This window comes from Heptranchias perlo, chromosome 2 (genome assembly GCF_035084215.1).
Source record: "Heptranchias perlo isolate sHepPer1 chromosome 2, sHepPer1.hap1, whole genome shotgun sequence".
Taxonomy (NCBI): domain Eukaryota; kingdom Metazoa; phylum Chordata; class Chondrichthyes; order Hexanchiformes; family Hexanchidae; genus Heptranchias; species Heptranchias perlo.
This window is the reverse complement of record NC_090326.1, coordinates 13,204,978-13,227,760: the sequence shown is the minus strand read 5'-3', so window position 1 is coordinate 13,227,760 and position 22,783 is coordinate 13,204,978. Positions and strand designations below refer to the sequence as shown.

At 43.4% G+C, this 22,783-nt stretch overlaps 1 protein-coding gene across 13 annotated transcripts in view; it reads left to right on the top strand.

The window, feature by feature from the left end:
- The window catches only part of fhod3b (formin homology 2 domain containing 3b), a 746,243-nt gene that overhangs the window by 510,791 nt on the left and 212,669 nt on the right, over positions 1-22,783 (top strand). For all 13 annotated transcript variants that reach the window (XM_068000433.1, XM_068000425.1, XM_068000417.1 and 10 more), the window contains one exon: positions 9,355-9,466. In XM_068000433.1, the coding sequence (XP_067856534.1) occupies positions 9,355-9,466 (112 nt within the window). The remainder of the gene's footprint in view (positions 1-9,354; positions 9,467-22,783) is intronic.

Genomic DNA, 22,783 nt, shown 5'->3' with positions numbered 1-22,783 from the left:
GTTACACTGCCTAGGCCTCGTTAGGCAGAGCTTCTCAAGTGCTATATGTTTCTCCGGACTACATGTTACTGTTCTGTATTTTTAAGACACGGCTGTGATAATTGAAGGAAGCAAATCCATTATACCCCTTGCTGCAATGCTCCGAAACACTCATTGGAGAGATTTATTGTTATTTTATATGGTTGTATTTCTGGATGAGCTGCATGTGGGATAAATCGATGACAGTATACCCGTGTAATACGCTTTCATTTCATGCAGTAGTCTGCCGTGGGCTATCTCTGTGTTGACCCAGGTGTTTCCAAACAGCGAGGGGGGGAAAGATCACACGCAGTGCATCAGAATGTTAGGAACTGAAGCGTATCCTGTGCATATAATCATTACTGGCTGCATCATACTGTACTCTAGGGCTATGACCCCTTGACCTGGATGTACATTACACAAAACATATGGCTGCTGGTTATCCTAGACTTGAAACGTTTTGCTCGGTTGCTGCAAAACCCTGATGCACACAATTCATACCTTGACTTTTATTCGCTCACTGGTCTGTGGTTAACCAATCACAAATTTTCTTATTTGCTCTGTGTCTGTCTAATGCCTGGGTGTAGCGAGGTAACAGTGATATCCCCATATGGAACCATTTATAGTTTCTTCCTGCACCTCTTGGGGGCTCACAGCTTGGCTTCCTCTACTGGGAATGGATGTATTGTTCAGTGATAATGGCAGAGTGCAGTTTACAATTCGTGTAGCGGTTTTAGTACCACAGGCAGCCACTGCCCAGTGGAACCTCATCGAAGGAACTGTTGTCCACGTATGAATTTGAACAGTCAGTGTCAGAAGACTGTCCGACTGTGTAAAGGGAGGTGGTGGCAACAGCCACACTCAATCCTATCCTCCCCCAATGCACCCCGCATCCCAATTTCCAACCTGAATACAGACCAGCAGCAGGAACACTAGCTGGAGTTACCTACCGTTTCATAATAGCTGAGGCCAATTTTAGTTTCCCACTATCAATCTGATTAACTCGGCACAGACCAGGGAATGAACCAAGCACTTCCCAGGTCCGTAGGGCTATTCCACACCATAAAGTGTAATTACCCACTAAGTGATTGTGAAGCATACTTTTTAAAGAATTATGATGTTCTTCCTTTTGTAATCCATCCCACACTCGACCGAGAGTGAGCATAGGTTGGTTCAGCTTTCATTGTGTCAGCTTGCTGTGTTTTGGATTACATTTTTCTCTTTTTTTTCCAAGTTAATTTCCCTTTTTCCTTAGCTTTTTATGAGCCACTAACAAAATGCCAGGTGCTCCCGGTTTAAATGGGTGATTTTGTTAATTTTACCTTTACCAACACTGAAAGGTGACCAAAAATCAGACAGTCACAATGCACTTGTAACACTCCTTTACCAGTTTATCTAAATAATCACTTACCCGGCAAATTGAGGAAAAATTCAGTAATTCAACTGTAGAGTGTACAACTGATGTGTGTAATGGCTCAATAATAATTGTGAAAATCCCCATTTACATACAAGGCCCAGCATGTAATACGAATTCCAGTAGATACCCAACAAAGACAACTGGATATTTAATTTATGGATAGTTAAACTCAATCTGATATTAATTAGATTACTGAGAAAGGGAATAAGCATTTTTCCACATAATGAAATATTATTTACCCTTCCTTAGTCATATTACAGTGAATGTTATTTTAATAGATATTTTAATATGTATAGCTTTTAAACAATGAAGCTTAAATCAACATAACAATTTTACAAAAATTGACTTGTGGAAGCTAAAATCTTTTCATCTGCATGAATCATCCAGGCTCGATCATTGCTGTGATCCAGCCCACATACAGGTTACAGAACAAGAACAATCACTGCTGGCTTTCTCCTGCCCTCTACGATCATGTTTCCTCTTTTCAAAAGTGCACTTTTTATAGTCAATTTATTTATAAACAATAAAACACTTGAAGCAGGCGAGGTCCCTTGCATATGTTCATGACTGGACCTGTCACTGGTTTTAGGTGGCTGCCAGGGATGCCTGAATATTGACCCAACAAAATATGGCATCATTTAGCTGTTACCATGTGATATTCGGATGTGGCATGTGTTTGACAAACCAGGAGAAGGTCACATCTGAAAAAGAAGTACCTCTCCATTCCTTCTTGAAGGAATAATAACTCTCGATGAAAAGAACTAGACTTCTTTTATCATTGTTTTATACAATTTTATACAATTTAAAATAACACAGCTTCAAACGCTCGTTAGAAAAGGTAAAGAAGACGATGACGAGGCAAATAAGAGGACTAATTTGCAGGGTTATGAGGGAGAAAGCTGGGGTGTGGGACTAAATTGGACAGCTCTTTCAAGGAGCCGGCACAGGCATGACAGGCCGAATGGCCTCCTTCTGTGCTGTAAGATTCTATGATTCTATGGACTATTGAACTCTTTTGGATCAATTTAATCTGTAACTCCGATACCATTTCAACTGAGACCAAAAAAGATTGTTACTTCACAATAAACAGAATCAGCATGAAAACATTACTGCTGGATTTGCAAGCTCATTCACACTCAGACTAGCCCACACTTTACACTTTAGAAACTAACACTGCCCCAGGATTGATCAAAGAAACTATTATAGCACTGGAAAGGGATGATGTGGTTGAGGGGTCAAAGATAGAATCTATTTGGTTAGAATTAAGGAACAACAGAGGAGCTACTACACTGCTGGGTGTAACTATAAGCCACCAAATAGTGGGAAGGAGATAGGGGAGCAAATTTGCAAGCAAATTACAGAAAGATGCAAGAACTATAGAGTGGTATTACTGGGGGACTTCAATTATCCCAGTAGAGAGTGGGATAGTAACAGCGTAAAGGGCAAAGGGGGGAGGAATTCCTGAAATGTGTACAAGAGAACTTTCTTGATCAGTGTGTTTCCAGCCCAACAAGGATGGAAGCAGTGCTGGATCTAGTTCTGGGGAATGAAGTGGGGTAGGTGGAGCATGTTTCAGTGGGGCAGCATTTGGGGAACAGTGATCATAATATCAATAGATTTAAAATAGTTATGGAAAAGGACAAGGAACAATCAAATGTGAAAAACTTAACTGAAGGAGGCTAATTTCAGTGAGTTAAAAAGGGATTTTGTCCGGGTGGATTGGAATCAAAAACTGGGAGGCAAAATAGTAATTGAACAATGGGAGGCCTTCAAGGAGGAGATGGTTCAGGTCCAGAGTAGACACATTCCTACGAGGTGGAAAGGAAGGGCGTCCAAAGCTGGAGCTCCCTGGATGACTAAAGATATAGAGATTAAAATGAAACTGAAGAAGGAGGCTTATGACAAATGTAAGGTTCATAATACAGTAGAGAACCAGGCTGAATAGAGAAAGTACAGAGGAGATCCAAAAAAGGGAATAAGAGGGGCAAAGAGAGAATATGAGAATAGATTAGCAGCTAACATAAAAGGAAACCCAAAAGTCTTTTATAAACATATAAATAGTAAAAGGTAGTCAAAGGAAGAGTGGGGCTGTTTAGGGACAAAAAAGATTATGTTATGGAGGCAGAGGGCATGGCTGAGGTACGAAATGAATACTTTGCATCTGTCTTCACGAGCGAAGAGGATGTGGCCAGTGCAGCAGTAAAGGAGGAAGTAGCGATATTAGGATAAAAATAGATAAAGAGGAGAGACGTAAAGAGTTGGCAGTACTCAAAGTAGAAAAGTCACCCGGTCCAGGTGGGATACATCCTAGGTTACTGAGGGAAACTGACACTGGCCCACATTCACCCCATTCACACTTTATAAACTGACACTGACCCACATTCACCCCATTCACACTTTATAAACTGACACTGGCCCACATTCACCCCATTCACACTTTATAAACTGACACTGACCCACATTCACCCCATTCACACTTTATAAACTGACACTGACCCATATTGACCTCATTCACACTTCATAAACTGACACTGGCCCACATTGACCCCATTCACACTTTATAAACTGACACTGACCCACATTCACCCCATTCATACTTTATAAACTGACACTGACCCATATTGACCTCATTCACACTTCATAAACTGACACAGACCCATATTGACCTCATTCACACTTCATAAACTGACACTGGCCCACATTGACCCCATTCACACTTTATAAACTGACACTGGCCCACATTCACCACATTCACACTTCATAAACTGACACTGACCCACATTCACCCCATTCACACTTTATAAACTGACACTGACCCACATTCACCCCATTCACACTTTATAAACTGACACTGACCCACATTCACCACATTCACACTTTATAAACTGACACTGACCCACATTCACCCCATTCACACTTTATAAACTGACTCTGGCCCACATTGACCCCATTCACACTTTATAAACTGACACTGGCCCACATTGACCCCATTCACACTTTATAAACTGAAACTGGCCCACAATAACCCTATTCACACTTTATAAACTGAAACTGGCCCACAATAACCCTATTCACACTTTATAAACTGACCCACATTGACCCCATTCACACTTTATAAACTGACACTGACCCACATTAACCCCATTCACACTTTATAAACTGACACTGACCCACATTGACCCCATTCACACTTTATAAACTGACACTGACCCACATTCACCCTATTCACACTTTATAAACTGACACTGGCCCACATTCACCCCATTCACACTTTATAAACTGACACTGACCCATATTGACCTCATTCACACTTCATAAACTGACACTGGCCCACATTGACCCCATTCACACTTTATAAACTGACACTGACTCACATTCACCCATTCATACTTTATAAACTGACACTGACCCATATTGACCTCATTCACACTTCATAAACTGACACAGACCCATATTGACCTCATTCACACTTCATAAACTGACACTGGCCCACATTGACCCCATTCACACTTTATAAACTGACACTGGCCCACATTCACCACATTCACACTTCATAAACTGACACTGACCCACATTCACCCCATTCACACTTTATAAACTGACACTGACCCACATTCACCCCATTCACACTTTATAAACTGACACTGACCCACATTCACCACATTCACACTTTATAAACTGACACTGACCCACATTCACCCCATTCACACTTTATAAACTGACTCTGGCCCACATTGACCCCATTCACACTTTATAAACTGACACTGGCCCACATTGACCCCATTCACACTTTATAAACTGAAACTGGCCCACAATAACCCTATTCACACTTTATAAACTGAAACTGGCCCACAATAACCCTATTCACACTTTATAAACTGACCCACATTGACCCCATTCACACTTTATAAACTGACACTGACCCACATTAACCCCATTCACACTTTATAAACTGACACTGACCCACATTGACCCCATTCACACTTTATAAACTGACACTGACCCACATTCACCCTATTCACACTTTATAAACTGACACTGGCCCACATTCACCCCAATCACACTTTATAAACTGACTCTGGCCCACATTGACCCCATTCACACTTTATAAACTGACACTGGCCCACATTGACCCCATTCACACTTTATAAACTGACACTGACCCACATTAACCCCATTCACACTTTATAAACTGACACTGACCCACATTGACCCCATTCACACTTTATAAACTGACACTGACCCACATTCACCACATTCACACTTTATAAACTGACACTGACCCACATTCACCCCATTCACACTTTATAAACTGACTCTGGCCCACATTGACCCCATTCACACTTTATAAACTGACACTGGCCCACATTGACCCCATTCACACTTTATAAACTGAAACTGGCCCACAATAACCCTATTCACACTTTATAAACTGAAACTGGCCCACAATAACCCTATTCACACTTTATAAACTGACCCACATTGACCCCATTCACACTTTATAAACTGACACTGACCCACATTAACCCCATTCACACTTTATATACTGACACTGACCCACATTGACCCCATTCACACTTTATAAACTGACACTGACCCACATTGACCCCATTCACACTTTATAAAGTGACATTGACCCCATTCACACTTTATAAAGTGACAATGACCCACATTGACCTCATTCACACTTTATAAACTGACACTGACCCACATTGACCCCATTCACCCTTTATAAAGTGACACTGACCCACATTGACCCCATTCACACTTTATATACTGACACTGACCCACATTGACCCCCATTCACACTTTATAAACTGACACTGACCCACATTGACCCCATTCACACTTTATAAAGTGACACTGACCCACATTGACCCCATTCACACTTTATATACTGACACTGACCCACATTGACCCCATTCACACTTTATAAATATTCTGGGGTGTTTCTGATCTTAAATCAAGGAGTCTCAATGTGCTGCTCATCTTGGGGGGCATCACAGCCAAGCCAAGATCACCTCTTTTCATCACAGCTCATTGGACACTGATCGGAACCAGCACCCCAGTTGATTTTATTTCCTGTTTTTCTTTCGTGACTCAGAATGCTGAGGCCAATATTAACACCTCTCTGCTTTTCACCCTGTTCCCTCCAAATTCTCGCACATTCCTTGGTGTGCACCTGAGTTCAGCTAACTCAGCACAGAACTGGGAATCGAACTGGGGATCAGACCTGGCATATTTCACGATGGTGTACTTGCCTCCATCACAACAAGCAGTGAAACATTTATGTTCAAAGTAGCAGTTTTGCCTGGCTCCAATCTGAATGGAGTTGCCCAGTGGCTGCTGAGACATGGGGGGAGCCCACCACAGTCTCTGTAAAATTAGGGTACTGTTCCACAATTTAATGGTGCTCACAAAATTTGCAAAATCTTTATCTGAATCAATCTTCTTTTGAAATTTCTTTGTTCATCAGCAGAAGCTCACTATTGCTCATCTTTAGTTAATTATTTGTGACTGCAATATTCTCACTGGGATCGTCCCACTTTTTTGCCCAAGCTTCCACCACTTACACTGCCTGGATGTTGCACACAAAAATCCACAGTTTTCCCCATGCTTTTCCCATTTAGATAATTTGATCAATCAATTTTTATGATTCTTTATTTTAGGAGGGAAAGAAAGTTATCTTATCCCCACTCTTTGTGATCCCCATTTTTTATCCCTTAATTAAACAACTTATTCTGTCCCCCCACTGACAGGTCTACAGTACAGTTGTGCCACAGTGTGTAGAAGTAACAAAGATAAAGGTTGATGGGGGTGGAGATAGGAGGAGAGCAGGAGGTAAAGAGGAAGTATCTGGGAATTGTACTGATAATAGCAGGCAGGACTCGTCGAGTGGACTGAAAATTGGTCAGTTACAATCCTGTATGTGATTGCCATCTGCTGTTGCAAGTCACTCATCGCAGGCACTGTGCTCAAGTTTTTCTCTTGTTAAAAAAATAATCCCGTTTACTGATTTCTGGATCTATATTTTTAAGTACATTCGACGGCTGGATTTATATCATGTTCATCACATAAAAGAGTATCTTAAAACCCTTTACGGGGCTCCGTAGATCACTTTCTGTATGTACGTTAATATGGTGAAGGTTGGAATACAAATAAACTGTGATCAGGTCTGCTGGGCCTGTGTCAGCTTGACCTATTTTAAATGCTAAAATGGAGGATCTCCCAGAGGAAGCCTGAAGATCTGATTATCTGTAATGTCAGATGTTTAAATAGCTTTAATTACTTGTGGAGATACTTCCCATTCATAGCTGAGGTTCCCCTACAATGAGATCAGTGAGATAAAGGAATGTTTGTTTTTCTTGAAAGTGGCATTCTTCTTTAAAAGCTCTTGTGTGCAAGTGATTCCTCATAAACGCATAACACATTTTCCAAGCCTGTTCATGTACGGGCCTGGTATGTATTTATTGGATGATTTTCCGGTTGATATATGCAATTTGGATTCTTACTTGAGGCATTATTTATACTTTGCGTAAATAGACAGTAGTGGTATTTCGGTGACCGGTGTTTTTCCTTTATCAGCCTGTGTAATAAACAGTTGTAAAATGAACAGCTTGATAAAAATGAAGCAGAGATCAATGGAAAAATAATTTTTTGGATGGGGTTCTACAGTGGCCTTATGTATTTATCTGCAAAGTCCAACCCTGCCTCTAACTAATGATCATTAAGAAACACTGGTAGATGAGGCCTGGTGACAAAACCTTGAGAAACCTGGGGAGGTGGCAGTAGGACCTGGGGAGATGGCATTAAGACCCGGGGAGATGGCAGTAGGACCTTGGGAGATGGCAATAGGAACTGGAAGAGCCAGCCAATTCATGTGATTTTTAAGAGGAACTTTTTTTAGGTGCACTGCCTTCAATTTGCAGACAGCACTTGACGAAAAGTCTGTTTTAGTTGGTGCAGAGTTTACACTCAGCAGTGACAGAAGCTGATCACAAATCAAAACTAACCACAAGACCTTTCAGCTGACCTGTTTGGAATTAGGGAAGTTTGTTACTTTTCAAAGAAAAGTTTTCTTATGGGTCTCAAGTGATTGACAACTTGAAAGTTACAATGGGGAATGCTCAGAGCTGCCACTCAGCCCCGGTTTATATGATGTAACTGGCATGCTTGCTGAAGTACCATTCTGCTCTTGAAAGCACAGAGCAAAACGATATGATATGGTTTTCCTTCCAGCCTCGAAAGGCAAAGTGCGGCCACTGTAAAATATAAACGGCAAGCTGACACAATCGGCTCTGCTATGCAGCCTAATAATGTGCACTAATTCCTCAGTTTACGCCAGTGCCCAGAATTCCACTTCAGTATGCAAATAGAGTGAATTAGGAGCACCAGCAGATTGTGGTTCTATTTGAAGTGGTTCTGCAGTATAAACAGGATTCCGGATTCACCTGTTGTGCACTTCTCATTCTGACCTACAGGTGGAGCACTTCATTGGCGAGGCCTTCGCTCTGGACATAATCCACCTCACTCCGGTTAAGCCAATAGCAGCACTGATGCTGTCCCATCCGCCTTCTTCGAAAAGAAAGACTCTCAATAACTTTAGCCTCTAGGGAAGAAACACTGTGCAACACAAGGAGAAAAAGGGGAGAAAATTTTTTTACATCCATTCAATTTATACATGTGCACAGCCACTCTCAAAGTACAGAATACAATCTGTCTGCCTTGTCCTTGCAGCCTGTATAATGCTGGTTATCTGACAGTGATGACAGTTTCTCAGTCAGTATTGGCGGGTACTTTCTATCAATGCAGGTTGATTTCTGGAGGTGTCGCTCATTTGAAATATTGCAGTTCTTTCTCCCGTCGTGAAATTAGAGTGAGATTTCTCAAGGTAAACATGGTCTTCATTTGTCATGCAGTTTCGACTGGTGGTGAAAACAGCATTGAAGCTGCTGCTGGTGTTCGTGGAGTACACGGAGTCGAATGCTCCACTCCTCATCCAGGCTATCACCACAGTGGACCACAAGAGCGGTGAGTGTCATTGCTTTATTTATACTTGAGACTCCCCTCCCTTCTGAATCAGAACTACAGTCACTAGTTACACGAGTGTTCCATTCTTTGCCAAATACAGTCAGAGGCATTATTTAAAACAATGCAACCTTGTACAGGATTCCAGCAGCATTTAGACAACGAGCTACACGAAGAAGAGCGGCAATAGTAGACAAACTTATTCGCTGGCCCAGACTAATTCTTTTTAATAATTTTGTCTTTTTAAACTAGTTACAAAGTCCCATGTTTTGAATGGCAAAGGGGACTCTTCACTTGTCCCGGTGATCTGATCCTCAATCTTACAACAGTTTCAGATGTCCAGGTTAGACCAGCTGGAATCCATGGTGCGCTCAATATCATCTGCTCCAGGAAATGGACTGCCACAGCGCAGGCCGTTTGAGATTACACTGAATTACAGAGAATGTGCAGAACAGAAACAGGCCATGCTGGTATTTATGCTCCACATGAGCCTCCTCTCACCCTTCTTCCTTTCTCCCTCATGTGTTTATCCAGCTTCCTCTTAAATGCATCTACGCTAGTCACCTCAACTGCTCCTTGTGGTAGCGGGTTCCACATTCTAACCACTCTCTGGGTAAAGAAGTTTCTCCTGCATTCCCTATTGGATTTATTAGTGACTATCTTATATTTATGGCCCCTAGTTCTGGGTTCCCCTGCAAATGGAAACATCTTCTCTACCTCTACCCTATCAAGCCTCTTCATAATCTTAAAGACCTCTATCAGGTCACCCCCCCCCCCGAGTTTTCTCTGCACTATTCAAACATCACTCTCTTCCCTAAACAGCTTCATTTAGATTGGTTAGGCAGCAGTGAGTAAAGTGAAAGAGGCAAATTAAATTTTAGTGACGGAAATTCGAACAGTGATTTCTCTACATTAGTGTCACTCCTGCTGTGCGCTGCACGCACTGCGGTCCTGTAAATGGTACAGTGCCAGACTTTCCATTCAGCCCTGCAACGAGAGAGACAATGGAGGAACTTCCCAGACCCGGCAACTCTCACCCATAAGTACTGATTATCGCCTATTTTGCTTTAAGACACAAAGATCTATTCGTATCAGCAGCTTAGGATATTTTTTGATGTGTGTCGCTGTTAAAAAAAAAAAAAATAATCAGAGCAGGTTTCCTCTGGTTGCTTAAAAACTGCTGCAATTATGAAATTGTTTTCTCCTGTTTTATACTCGCATTGAATTTTTTTGTTGGCCGTGGTGACCCAGAGGGATAGTGTTGCTCTCGCTGCAGGATATGTGCACTGTGGCCTGTAGAGCTCTGACTATTGGCCCATGAAACCCCAGCACTTGTGTTTCATTACTTGCTGGTTTTATCCTAGTTGATTTGGGAAGTTTTTTTGAATTGTTGCCTGATTGGTGGATAAGTCCTAAATCTGAACACCAAAATTTGTTCCTTTCAGCAGCTTAGGATATACAAAGATTATTGAGAACACGGATCTACCTGTAATTTACTGCTGCCGCCACACCCAATGCCAGCAATATTGCTGGGTTACTGAACACTCATTTTAGGAGGGCTCTTAGTGCACACTCCCAGCCTATTTCTTGCATGTTGCCAAAGTGCTATTCTGCGAAAGTGTGTTCTGTGCATAACTTTGTTATGACAGGATAATTGATACTGAAGTGGAAAGTGTTTGTTGTTCCAGTACCAGCGCTTCACACGTGCAATGTGTCACATTCAGCCAGTGCTGCAGCATATTCTTTACTTGACTGATGCGGTACGGGAAGCATAGTGGTTATGTTACTGGACTAGTAATCCAGTAGGCCTGGACTAATAATCCGGAGTCATGAGTTCAAATCCCACCATGGCAGCTGGGGAATTTAAATTCAATTAATTAAATAAAATCTGGGATAACAAGAAACTAGTCTCAGTAACGGTGGCCATGAAACTACCGGATTGTCGTAAAAACCTGCCGTTCTTTCCCGGTCTGGCCTATATGTGACTCCAGACCCACAGCAATGTGGTTGATTCTTAATCGCCCTCTGAAATGGCCTAGCAAGCCACTCAGTTGTACAATCTCGCTACAGAAAGTCACAATAAGAATAAACTCAGATGGACCAGCATTGGACCACTAGGCACCGGACACGACAAAGGCAAACTCAGCTCAGTCGACCCTGCAAAGTCCTCCTCACGAACATCTGGGGACTTGTGCCAAAATTGGGAGAGTTGTCCCACAGACTAGTCAAGCAACAGCCTGACATAGCCATACTCACAGAATCATACCTTTCAGCCAACATCCCTGACTCTTCCATCACCATCCCTGGGTATGTCCTGTCCCACCGGCAGGACAGACCGACCAGAGGTGGCGGTACAGTGATATACAGTCAGGAGGGAGTGGCCCTGGGAGTCCTCAACATTGACTCCGGACCCCATGAAATCTCATGGCATCAGCTCAAACATGGGCAAGGAAACCTCCTTCTGATCACCATCTACCGCCCTCCCTTAGCTGATGAATCAGTCCTCCTCCATGTTGAGCACCACTTGGAGGAAGCACTGAGGGTAGCAAGGGCACAGAATGTACTCTGGGTGTGGGACTTCAAAGTCCATCAGCGAGAGTGGCTCGGTAGCACCACTACTGACAGAGCTGGCCGAGTCCTGAAGGACATAGCTGCCAGACTGGGCCTGCGGCAGATGGTGAGCGAACAAACATGAGGGAGAAACCTACTTGACCTCGTCCTCACCAGTCTACCTGTCGCAGATGCATCTGTCCATGACAGTATTGGTAGGAGTGACCACCGCACAGTCCTTGTGGAGATGAAGTCCCGTCTTCGCACTGAGGATACCATCCAACGTGTTGTGTGGCACTACCACCGTGCTAAATGGGATAGATTCAGAACAGATCGAGCAGCTCAAAACTGGGCATCCATGAGGCGCTGTGGGCCATCATCAGCAGCAGAATTGTATTCCAGCACAATCTGTAACCTCATGGCCCGGCATATTCCTCACTCTAACATTACCAACAAGCCAAGGGATCAACACTGGTTCAATGAGGAGAGTAGAAGAGCATGCCAGGAGCAGCACTAGGCATACCTAAAAATGAGGTGCCAACCTGGTGAAGCCTCAAAACAGGACTACATTTATGCTAAGCAGCGGAAGCTATAGACAGAGCTAAGCGATTCCACAAACAACGGATCAGATCAAAGCTCTGCAGTCCTGCCACATCCAGTCGTGAATGATGGTGGACAATTAAACAACTAACGGGAGGAGGAGGCTCCGTGAACAACCCCATCCTCAAATTTGGCAGAATCCAGCACGTGAGTGCAAAAGACAAGGCTGAAGCGTTTGCAACAATCTTCAGCCAGAAGTGCTGAGTGAATGATCCATCTCGGCCTCCACCCAATATCCCCACCTTCACAGAAGCCAGTCTTCAGCCAATTTGATTCACTCCACGTGATATCAAGAAATGGCTGAGTGCACTGGACACAACAAAGGCTATGGGCCCCGACAACATCCCGGCTGTAGTGCTGAAGACTTGTGCTCCAGAACTAGCCACGCCTCTAGCCACACTGTTACAGTACAGCTACAACACTTGCATCTACCGACAATGTAGAAAATTGCCCAGGTATGTCCTGTCCACAAGCAGCAGGACAAATCTAATCTGACCAATTACCACCCAGGTCTCTACTCTCAATCATCAGCAAAGTGATGGAAGGTGTCGTCGACATTGATATCAAGCAGCACTTACTCACCAATAACCTGCTCACCGATGCTCAGTTTGGGTTCTGCCAGGACCACTCGGCTCCAGACCTCATTACAGCCTTGGACCAAAGCTGGACAAAAGAGCTCAATTCCCGAGGTGAGGTGAGATTGACTGCTCTTGACATCAAGGCAGCATTTGACCGAGTGAGGCACCAAGGAGCCCTAGTAAAATTGAAGTCAATGGGAATTAGGGGGGAAACTCTCCAGTGGCTGGAGTCATACCTAGCACAAAGGAAGATGGTAGTGGTTGTTGGAGGCCAATCATCTCAGCCCCAGGGCATTACTGCAGGAGTTCTTCAGGGCTGTGTCCTAGGCCCAACCATCTTCAGCTGCTTCATCAATGACCTTTCCTCCATCAAAAAGTCAGAAATGGGGATGTTCACTGATGATTGCAGTGTTCAGTTCCATTCGCAACCCCTCAGATAATGAAGCAGTCCGTGCCCGCATGCAGCAAGACGTGGACAACATCCAGGCTTGGGTTGATAAGTGGCAAGTAACATTCATGCCAGACAAGTGCCAGGCAATGACAATCTCCAACAAGAGAGAGTCTAACCACATCCCCATGACATTCAACGGCATTACCATCACCGAATCCCCACCATCAACATCCTGGGGGTCACCATTGACCAGAAACTTAACTGGACCAGCCACATAAATACTGTGGCTACAAGAGCAGGTCAGAGACTGGGTATTCTGCGGTGAGTTACTCACCTCCTGACTCCCCAAAGCCTTTCCACCATCTACAAGGCACTAGTGAGGAGTGTGGTGGAATACTCTCCACTTGCCTGGATGAGTGCAGCTCCAGCAACACTCAAGAAGCTCGACACCATCCAGGACAAAGCAGCCTGCTTGATTGGCACGCCATCCACCACCCTAAACATTCACTCCTTTCACCACTGGCGCACTGTGGCTGCAGTGTGTACCATCCACAGGATGCACTGCAGCAACTCGCCAAGGCTTCTTCGACAGCACCTCCCAAACCCGTGACCTGCACCATCTAGAAGGAGAAGGGCAGCAGACATATGGGAACAAAACCACCTACACGTTCCCCTCCAAGTCACACACCATCCCGACTTGGAAATATATCGCCGTTCCTTCATCGTCGCTGGGTCAAAATCCTGGAACTCTCTACCTAACAGCACTGTGGGAGAACCTTCACCACACGGACTGCAGTGGTTCCAGAAGGCAGCTCATCACCACCTTCTCAAGGGCAATAAATGCTGGCCTTGCCAGCGACGCCCACATCCCATGAACGAATAAAAAAAATTGGCACAGCAGCTGCCACATGTTTCTGTCAGACTGCAGTGCAAACAATCGTTCATCCATAATTGCACAGGACCAGCTACTGAATGAACCCGTACACCTGCCCAGACCTTGCGATGCACTTTGTCCAACTAAAGTGACTCATGCAGCTTAAATGGTCCAGATATGAAATTAATTGTAACTTGACCTGTGAAGTGTGAATCTTTCAAAGCTTCAGCAGAGTTAAGAACTGTGCTGCGGCCACAATTTGTTCTTCCGTTGCTAAGAAAGCAAAAGGGAGCAAAATTCTGTCTCTAATAACCAGCACTTTCATTGCATTTGGCTCTGTGTGATGCTGTTGCAGTTGAGTGTGTGCCTTTGTGACTGTCACACAGTAGGATAGCGTGACATGACGTGAACAATATGGTAATCATCCTGAGCTGTGGGGAAGCCACGGACTTCACTGCCCCACCTCCTTGATGTTCTCACGGCAGATAATTTCTAAGGTGGCCTCTTCTAAAGGAGTCAATGGCTTAAATTGCTTCAGACCACTTTATCTATGTGCCTGTGTATCTCAATTACCTTATCGAATAGCACACTGAAATATCGAGTGTAACAGCATGTACATGTGAACAGCTACACATCATCAAGGGCATACTGCGGGCCATATATTGAGGATGCATGTCCTTTCGTGAAGCTCCTTTAAGAATCTTGCTGCGTTCACACTTCCTAATTGTAACCATATCGTACATAAGGCTGATAACATTTTAGGTTTTATAAATAGGGGCATGAGTACAAGAGCAAAGAGGTAATGATGAATTTGTACACAGCAATGATTAGGCCACAGTTTTGGGTATCCCATTGTAGAAAAGACATTACAGCCATAGAGACCGTGCAGCGTAGATTCACCAGGGGAAAACAACTATAGTTATGACAAAAACTTGAGTTACTGGGCCCATTTCCACTGGAGTTAAGAAGGCTAAGAGGAGATTTAATTGGGGTTTGAAAATTAAGAATAGTTTTTGATAGTGAATTCGGGAAAGATAACTTCCTCTGGCTGAGGAGTCGGTAATGAGGGGTCATCCATTTAAAATTGTCACTAAAAAAGCGAGGAGAGAGGTTAGGAGAAATTTTTTTTGCACAGCGCGTAGTTAGACCGTGGAATTCTTTGCCACAGGTGGTGGTTGAGGCAGAGACCATTGCATCGGAAAGGAAAGCTGGATAAATATTTGAGGCAGCGGAAGATCCTGGACAATGGGGAGAGCGCAGGGTAGTGGGATTAGTTTTGGATTGCTCTATGGAAGAGCTGCCACGGAGGTGGGACGAATAGGCTCCTTCTGTGTTGTAACCCTTTATGCTTCTGTATGGGAGTGATGACCATGCCTCCAACAGTGTCTAGTTCAGCAGTAAAGCAATGAGGCAGGAGAGAAGGTGAATGGAGTATCCAAGAACCACAACAGCAAATAGTTGTCAGACCTGAAGAAAGGTGCTACATTGAGCCAATGTTCTACGTGACAAGCTGGCCCCAGTAAACGTGCAAAAAAAAAGTCCTCTCTGTTCACGGCGATGCTGGCAAGGCCATATTTATTGTCCTTCCCTGAGAAGGTGTTGATGGGACACTGCATTGAGCCACTGCATTGTGGTGATGATGCTCCTGTGATGGTGTTAGGTTAAGAATTCCAAGATTTAGACCAGTGCTGGAGAAAGGACAACATGTGTTACAGAATGGTGCGCAACTTGGAGGGAATCTCACAGATTTTCTTTTTATTCGTTCATGGGATGTGGGCGTCGCTGGCGAGGCTGGCATTTATTGCCCATCCCTAATTGCCCTTGAGAAGGTGGTGGTGAGCCACCTTCTTGAACCGCTGCAGTCCGTGTGGTGAAGGTTCTCCAACAGTGCTGTTAGAAAGGGAGCTCCAGGATATTGACCCAGCGATGATGAAGGAACAGCGATATATTTCCAAGTCGGGATGGTGTGTGACTTGGAGGGGAACGTGCAGGTGGTGTTGTTCCCATGTACCTGCTGCTCTTGTCCTTCTAGATGGTGCAGGTCACGGGTTTGGGAGGAGCTGTCGAAGAAGCCTTGGCGAGTTGCTGCAGTGCATCCTGCGGATGGTACATTGAATGACGCACTATTAGGATGTTCAAACATCGGTTTTAGCACACCACACCTACTGAAATCGGCAGCTTTCTTTGTAACCTTCAAAAAATTCAATGCAGCACACTGTTAATCCCTCGGGAGCATTCCAGTGGCAATTTCCAGGCTTATACGTGACTCTGGGACTCCGTGATATACACCTAAGTGGCCTATTTAAACACGCCTGATTAGCAAGTCTTACTAATCATTAATGTTGTTCCTTATGTTTCCCCTGCTATTGGGGATAGGTTGTCAATATTTCCTGTTGTAGATCTTGATGGGACAGGAGATAACCTGCCCCACCCCCCCACAACCTTTCGCCCCAACACTGGCAGCTGTGCCTTCAGCTGCCTCGGCCCAGTGCTCTGGATTTCCTTCCCTAAACCCTTCCACCTCTCCACCTCCCTCTCCTCCTTTAAGACCTTCCTTAAAACCCATCTGTTCAACCAAGCTTTTGATCACCACTCATAGTATCTCCTTCTTTGGCTTGGGGTCCATTTTTTGATTATGCCTCTATAAAGTGCTTTGGAACATTTTTCTATGTCAAAGGTGCTATATAAATGCAAGTTGTTATTGAGTATTTTATCTCTTCTGTAAGAGGGAAGAAAACAACAATTCTTAGTCCAATGCCTTGGATGGTTCTTGCCTGTCTAAAAAAGCATTTTCATCACAATGGGGAGAAAATAGTGAGAACAGCCTGCTCCAAACCTACTGCTGTGGTGTCATCAAGGATACCACAGGGAGTTCATGCCGCTGGTCACACTTCTGAATATTTTATCACAGCAAAGTACTCCTCATTTTTTACCTTTCCTCTGTGTGTCCCTTTATGTGTCCCTTTATATATTTTTGTGTGTGTGTCCCTATTTGTGTGTGTGTGTGTGTGTTCGTCTTTGTGTGCGTGCCTTTGTGTGTGTGTGTCTTCGTCTTTTTGTGTGTGTTTGTGTGCGTGTGTGCCTTAGTCTTTGTGTGCGAGTGTGTGACTTAGTCTTTGTGTGCGCGTGTGATTATTAGTCTTTGAGTGTGCGTGTGATTATTAGCCTTTGTGTGTGCCTTAGTCTTTGTGTGTGCGTGTGTGTGTGTATGTCTTAGCCTTAACATAAGAACATAAGAAAAAGGAGCAGGAGTAGGCCATTAGGCCCCTCGAGCCTGCTCCGCCATTCAGTAAGATCATGGGTGATCTTCGACCTCAACTCCACTTTCCCACCTGATCTCCATATCCCTTGATTCCCCTAGAGTCCAAAAATCTATCCATCTCAGCCTTGAATATATTCAATGACTCAGCATCCTCAGCCCACTGGGGTAGAGAATTCCAAAGATTCACATCCCTCTGCACGAAGAAATTCCATCTCATCTCAGTCTTAAATGGCCGACCCCATATCCTGACACTATGCCCCCTAGTTCTAGACTCTCTAACCAGGGGAAACAATATTTCAGCATCTACCCTGTCAAGCCCCCTCATAATCTTATATGTTTCAATGAGATCACCTCTCATTCTTCTAAACTCCAGAGAGTATAGGCCCATTCTACTCAACCTCTCTTCATAGGACAACCCTCTCATCCCAGTGTTTTTGTGTGTGTGTGTGTCTTAGTCTTTTTGTGTGTGTGCGTGTCTTAGTCTTTTTGTGTGTGTGTGTGTGTGCATGGCTTAGTCTTTTTGTGTGTTTGTGTGCGTGTCTTGGTCTTTTTGTGTGTGTGTGTCTTAGTCTTTTTGTGTGTGTGTGTGTGTGTGTGTCTTAGTCTTTTTGTGTGTGTATGTCTTAGTCTTTTTGTGTGTGTGTGCCTGAGTCTTTTTGTGTGTGTGTGCCTGAGTCTTTTTGTGTGTGTGTGTGTCTTAGTCTTTGTGTGTGTGTGTGTATTCGAGCTACCTTTGCTCAGAGTCTGTTCTACAGATCCACTAGGCTTTACAGGGGCAGGGGGAGGACAGAAGTTGCTTCTGCATTGATTTGGAAAAAATAAAATAATATCGGTAGAAGCAGCAACAGACAGTGTGTTGACATACCGATCACCGATCGCATCACCTCAGCTTTCTATGTTTATACACATAATATAAAAAGGCTTTGTTGGATGTTTTACCAAGATGACACAGTGCTTCGAAAGGCTTCATAGTATATTTACTTCCCATCTATGTTGACTGCTTAGCTTCATGTCAGGCAGCCTTTTGCTCACAACCTAATGTTCTTCTTTCTGTCTCACTTCATGAAGAAAACTTGCAGTGAGGCAGTATTTCCTACCGAACATATATCTCCAGTTCTGGACTGGAAGAATCTGTTCCACAAGTCTGTTCAATCCACCCCCTGTTTATGATCTGTAATTGAATGGTTGAATATATTTTTAATGTGGAGACCTAAGGAATTTGGAAGGTCTCCCAACACCTTTAGTAATTACTTTCAATGCTGAGAACCATTAATTTAAAAAAGAATGTGGGACGAGAATCCTGGATTGCAAACTTTTGAAGTCTTGCTGTAAATTGCTCTGTTTAAATGTCATTTTTTCGACTGTTTCACCTCAAGCTGTAATGTGGATTTGTGGTTGCTACAAATTGGCATGAAGATCACTGATGACCTAACAATATTCTTTCTGTGGAGTATTATTTGAAACTGCCATCCATAGATGTGGCTTTCAGCTACAATAATTAACATCTGCCTTCTGGCCTTTCCAGTATTGAGATTTTTCCTTCCCTTTTCAAAATACATCCCTTTTCTTTTGTACACAACATCTGCCAAGCCAATGCTCCATGTGCTTCTGAAGATGATGAACCTACAGAGCATTTCTACAATTGCTGCTATTCTTAAAGTAAACCTAAGAAGATAGTGTAATTTTGCAGAATTGTTGATGTTTACGAAGGACAGGCAAAAAGGAAAAGGAGGTGGGGTGGCATTGTGAGTAAAGGATGAAATCAGAGCAATAGTTAGAAAAGATATTGGCTCAGAAAATCAAGATGTAGAATCAGTCTAGTTAGAAAAGATATTGGCTCAGAAAATCAAGATGTAGAATCAGTCTGGTGGAATTAAGAAGCGCCAAGGGGCAGAAAACACTGGTGGGAGTTGTCTATTGGCCTCCAAACAGTAGTGGTAATGTAGGGGACGGCATCAAACTGGAAATTAGAGATGGATGTAACAAGGGTACTACAGTAATCATGGGTGACTCTAATCTACATATAGGCTGGCCAAACCAAATTAGCAATAACACTGTGGAGGATGAATTCCTGGAGTGTGTACGAGATGGTTGGACAAGGTATTTGAACAAGGTATCTCAGAGCATTGCGAAAGGTATCAGAGCACTGAGACAAGGTATCTCAGAGCATATGAACAAGGTAGCAATAATACTGTGGAGGATGAATTCCTGGATGAATTCCTGGAGTGGGTACAAGATGGTTTTTTGGACCAGTACGTTGAGGAGCCAACCAAGGGAACAGGCTATCTTAGATTGGGTATTGTGCAATGAGGAGGGGTTAATTAATAATCTTGTTGTGTGGGGTCCTTTAGGGAAGATTGACCATAACATGATAGAATTCTTCATTAAGATGGAAAGTGAAGTAGTCCAATCCGAAACTAGGGTCCTAAATTTAAACAAAGGAAATTACGAAGGTATGAGGAGTGAGTTGGCTATGATAGATTGGGCAGCTTCATTAAAGGGCTTGATGGTGGATAAGCAATGGCTAACACTTAAGGAACGAATGCATGAATTGCAACAATTATACATTCCTTTCTGGTGCAAAAGCACAACCATGGCTAACAAAAGAAATTAAGGATAGTATTAGATCCAAAGAAGAGTCATATAAATTTGCCAGAAAAAGGAGCAAGCCTGAGGATTGGGAGCAGTTTAGAATTCAGCAAAAAAAGACCAAGAGATTGATTAAGAGGGGAAAAATAGAGTATGAGAGTAAACTTGCAAGGAACATAAAAGTGAACTGTAAAAGCTTCTACAAGTATATAAAAAGAAAAAGATTAGTGAAGACAAATGTAGGCCCCTTACAGTCAGATACGGGAGAATTTATAATGGGGAACAAGGAAATGCAAAGCAATTAAACAAATGCTTTGGTTCTGTCTTCACGGAAGAGGACACAAATAACTTCCCAGAAATACTAGGGAGCCAAGGGACTAGTGAGAAGGAGGAATTAAAGGAAATTAGTATTAGTAAAAATATAGTGCTGGAGAAATTAATGGGACTGAAAGCCGATAAATCCCCAGGACCTGATAATCTGCACCCCAGAGTACTAAAAGAGGTAGCCATGGAAATAGTGGATGCATTAATTTTCATCTTCCAAAATTCTATAGATTATGGAACAGTTGCTGCAGATTGGAGGGTGGCAAATGTAACCCCACTATTTAAAAAAGGATGAATGTAAGGAATCTTACAACATCAGGTTATAGTCCAACAGTTTTATTTCAAATAAAACTGTTGGACTATAACCTGGTGTTGTAAGATTCCTTACATTTGTCAACCCCAGTCCATCACCGGCATCTCCACATCATGCCTAAAAAAGGATGGAGAGAGAAAACAGGGAACTACAGACCGGTTAGCCTAACATCAGTAGTAGGGAAAATGCTAGAGTCTATTAAAAAGGATGTGATAACAGGACACTTAGAAAATATCAACAGGATTAGACAAAGTCAACATGGATTTATGAAAGGGAAATCATGTTTGACAATCCTGGAGTTTTTTGAGGATGTAACTGGTAGAATAGATAAGTGGTTTATTTGGATTTTCAGAAGGCCTTTGATAAAGTCCCACATAAGAGGTTAGGGTGCAAAATTAAAGCACATGGGATTGGTGGTAATATACTGGCATGGATTGAGAATTGGTTAACAGACAGGAAACAGAGAGTAGGAATAAATGGGTCTATTTCCGGGTGGCAGGCAGTGACTAGTGGGGTACCGCAGGGATCAGTGCTTGGGCCCCAGCTATTCACAATATATATCAATGATTTGGATGAGGGAACCAAATGTAATATTTCCACGTTTGCTGACGACACAAAACTAGGTGGGATCGTGAGTTGTGAGGAGGATGAAAAGAGGCTTCAAGGCGATTTAGACAAGTTGAGTGAGTGGACAAATACATGACAGATGCAGTATAATGTGGATACATGTGAAGTTATCCACTTCGGAAGGAAAAACGGAAAGGCAGAGTATTATTTAAATGGTGATAGATTGGGAAATGTTAATGTACAAATGGACTTGGGTGTCCTTGTACACCAGTCACTGAAAGCAAACATGCAGGTGCAGCAAGCATTTAGGAAGGCAAATGGTATGTTGGCCTTCATTGCAAGAGGATTTGAGTACAGGAGCAAGGATGTCTTGTGCACTTCCGAACAATTGGTTACAGAGTACCACAGTCAGTGACCTTGGAATCGGCTGCTTATTCGGTCTCGCAGCTGAGGATGTACGTGGTCCTGAGAAAGTCACAGGAAGGAATCTGAAAGCAAATAAAGTACTCGACTGCAAGTGTTTCATGAGCCAGGGCGGCCTGGGCGCTGGCCTTGAGCCAGGGCGGCCTGGGCGCTGGCCTTGAGCCAGGGCGGCCTGGGCGCTGGCCTTGAGCAAGGGCGGCCTGGGCGCTGGCCTTGAGCAAGGGCGGCCTGGGCGCTGGCCTTGAGCAAGGGCGGCCTGGGCGCTGGCCTAGAGCCAGGACGGCCAGGACTCTTTACTTGAAATGGGAAATGGTACAGCATCTGAAACAAAATGGGGAACTGGAGACATAAATTCGTATCGAGGAACCAAATGTAGTCGGGTTAACTGAAACGTGGCTACATAAAGAACAGGATTGGCAGTTAAATATTGCAGAATACAATATATTTAGAAAGGATAGGGAAAGAAGAAGGGGGAGTGGAGTAGCTGTACTAATTAGAGATAACATAATGGCAATAGAAAAAAGGGACATCAGTAATAAGATAGAAACAGAATCCACATGGATTGAGACAAAGGATAAGAAGGGATCGATCACGTTAATAGTCATATTCTACAGACCACCTAATAGTGGAAGGGAAATGGAGGAAGAAATACGTAGACAAAGCTATGAAATGAGTAAAAAGCATCGAATAAAAATCATGGGAGATTTCAACTACCCCCAAATATACTGGCAAGTAGAGGTAAGGAAAGGAGAAAGTGGAATGGAGTTTTTAACAATGTGTGCAGGACACCTTACTTACCCAGTATGTGAGAAGCCCAACAAGAGAGGAATCACTGCTGGATCAAGAAAT